Source organism: Volvox carteri (genome assembly GCF_000143455.1).
Source record: "Volvox carteri f. nagariensis unplaced genomic scaffold VOLCAscaffold_113, whole genome shotgun sequence".
Taxonomy (NCBI): Eukaryota; Viridiplantae; Chlorophyta; class Chlorophyceae; order Chlamydomonadales; family Volvocaceae; genus Volvox; species Volvox carteri.
Window position 1 is genome coordinate 111,855 of NW_003307656.1, and position 2,314 is coordinate 114,168.

Sequence of the window (2,314 nt, forward strand, 5' to 3'; positions counted from 1 at the left end):
CTCACTCCCTCCGCTTCTCCCCCGCCAGGTACGTGGCGTACAGGCGCAGGAAGGTGGGCAGCGGACCAGTCAGGCCCGAGAGCGCGTGAGCAGTTCGACGGTACTCCTGTGGGGGATGAAAAGTGGGGGCAGGGGGAGGAGGGAAGGGGGGCGAGGGGGGGGAAGACGAACCACGAACGAGTGGGCGGGAGGGGCCCCGGTGGAGAAGGAGGAGGCGGGCAAAGGGGTGGTGGTGGTCAGGAGGACAGCGACACGGAAGGAGGCCGGAGCGAGCTCGGAATGAAAAGTAATGTTCGCGGTGTTCCCGGTGGCATACCCCCAGGTAAGGGAAGGGAAGGGCCTTATGGAGGCTTGGGCTGTGTGTGTGAGTGTGTGTGGGTGTGAGACGCCGACGCAGCAACAAACAGCTTTTTGTGTGGTTTGTTTTGCTTGAGACAGGTTCAGGTCGGTCATTTGAATGGTTTCGGAGGTCGAATTTCATGTGTCCGAAGGAAGGATTGAAGGGCGCCGAAGCACACAGAGCCACATCGTCTCATCCCGGGTTTACCGCCAAGGGAGTGTGTATGTGTGTGGGGGGAGGGGGGGGAAAGGGGGGCTTTCAAGCAACTGTTTCGCTTTCCAGCGGGGGAGGCTCGGAGACCGAACTTGTGTTCAGATTCCACATTGAGGCTGATATGATTTGGTCGAAAGCCTTTGGTTTAATTTGATATTTGGTGATACAGAAAAGAGTTAACTCGAGGAGCCGTTTCGCGGTGGGTGCGCCCTCGTGCACAGGAAAGGGAAACATCATATCGGACCTTGGATTGAAAGTACGCACGAGCCAATAGGTACTGGGGGTGCTGTTCATCTGGGTCGTTGCGGGAAAGGAGGTTGGCAGTCTGGGGGCTGGAGGTTCGACTGGTGAAGCCGGCGTGACCTTGGGGATGGTGCTGTTGATGATGTTGCCAACCAGAGGCACCCTGATGTGGGGAGTGAAGCTCCAGTCCGACAAGCTGCTCGGCTGCCCACTGCGCTGCTTGGAAGAGGCCTCGCGCGTTGAGGTCGTGGACCGCCAGTGTCAGCTCCGCGGCAATGTCGGCCGGTGTCGCGGGAGATGGAACTGTCGCGCCGGGGCGCTCCGGTACCATTTTCCGCGCCGTGCCAGTTCAGAATTCAACTGGTAAGCGGTACAGTACAACGTCCCGACTATGCTGTTGTATGGGCTGGCAGCTTAAGATGCAGGGCGCAATTTGGGCAGGTAGATGCGCGGTAAGCTATAGTCTAAAGTTCAATTAGATGCTAATAAGAGGAAGCACAGAACAACATGCACATAGAGATTCGTTCACATTCACGCTAAGTAATGAAGGTATGGTGTGAGCGAAAGTTCAAAATGTTACATGAATTCCGTGCTAAGGTCTTTCATGCAAATTATTATGAACATGATCAATAGTTGTTACCTCATGAATCCTTGGTTAGCCAGCTGTGACGATTCAGGTATCCCGCTCGCTCCGGAACCATCGTATCATGGTGGGCAAAACCGACAGTAGCAGTTGCTGCGTTAACCGGCACAAACTGTAAAAAAATCATCAGCAATGTACCTTGGACGTTTGGCTCACCTCTGTTTAATTGGATTGCCGCACACAGTCCTTACCGGTAACCGCCACAATTAGCGACACATGCGAGCAGCTCTGCCTTGGTAATAGCACGTTGACACTCTAGTTCACAAAATCTGACCCAGAAATCTTGCTTAACTGGACGTCAGCGCGACAAACAGCTAACATAAGGTGAGTGCGAGTAACTGCCTTGGTCCAGCGGTTCACGCCAATCAAGCCTGCGCTTAACATGCTCAGGTGCAATCCTCTCACTCCTACCTGATGTCCTGATGCATTTCACTTAGGTTTGGTTTAAGAGTCTGACTGAGCGTCTGATGCGCATGCCATGCCCATCCCCAAAGCACTATACGCGGTTGCAGCTCTGCCATAAAAAACATCCACGTTTCTAACCTCATATAATGTAAATCCTTCATTACCTCAAACCTCTACTAACCGGAGCTCCGCCACGGGCAGCCTAGCTGTCGACCAACGCCCTTTACGGACAGGGTTAAACTTGTAACCATCACGTCATCGGCGGACCGCTTCAGATCAACTAAGAACACACCTCGGAGATAAATATTTTCACATAACATGGACATTGGAGCGATGTCCAGGAAATCGGGAGCGTGAAGGCGACTCGGAGCTCAGCGGCGCGAGGCGCTGCTAGCGCCGCTGCCATCATGAAGATCAGAATAACAGCGTATCATTTTGAAGAAATTGAGAAAACTATCTCATATTTTAAA

At 53.3% G+C, this 2,314-nt stretch overlaps 1 protein-coding gene across 1 annotated transcript in view; it reads right to left on the reverse strand.

Moving 5' to 3' along the window:
• Positions 1-1,127, reverse strand: part of VOLCADRAFT_100315 (uncharacterized protein) — a gene marked incomplete at both ends in the record, with an annotated part of 12,372 nt that extends 11,245 nt beyond the window's left edge. The window contains 2 exons of the mRNA XM_002958939.1: positions 6-106; positions 798-1,127. Coding sequence (XP_002958985.1) covers positions 6-106; positions 798-1,127 — 431 coding nt within the window. The remainder of the gene's footprint in view (positions 1-5; positions 107-797) is intronic.
• Between the last annotated feature and the right edge of the window lie 1,187 nt (positions 1,128-2,314).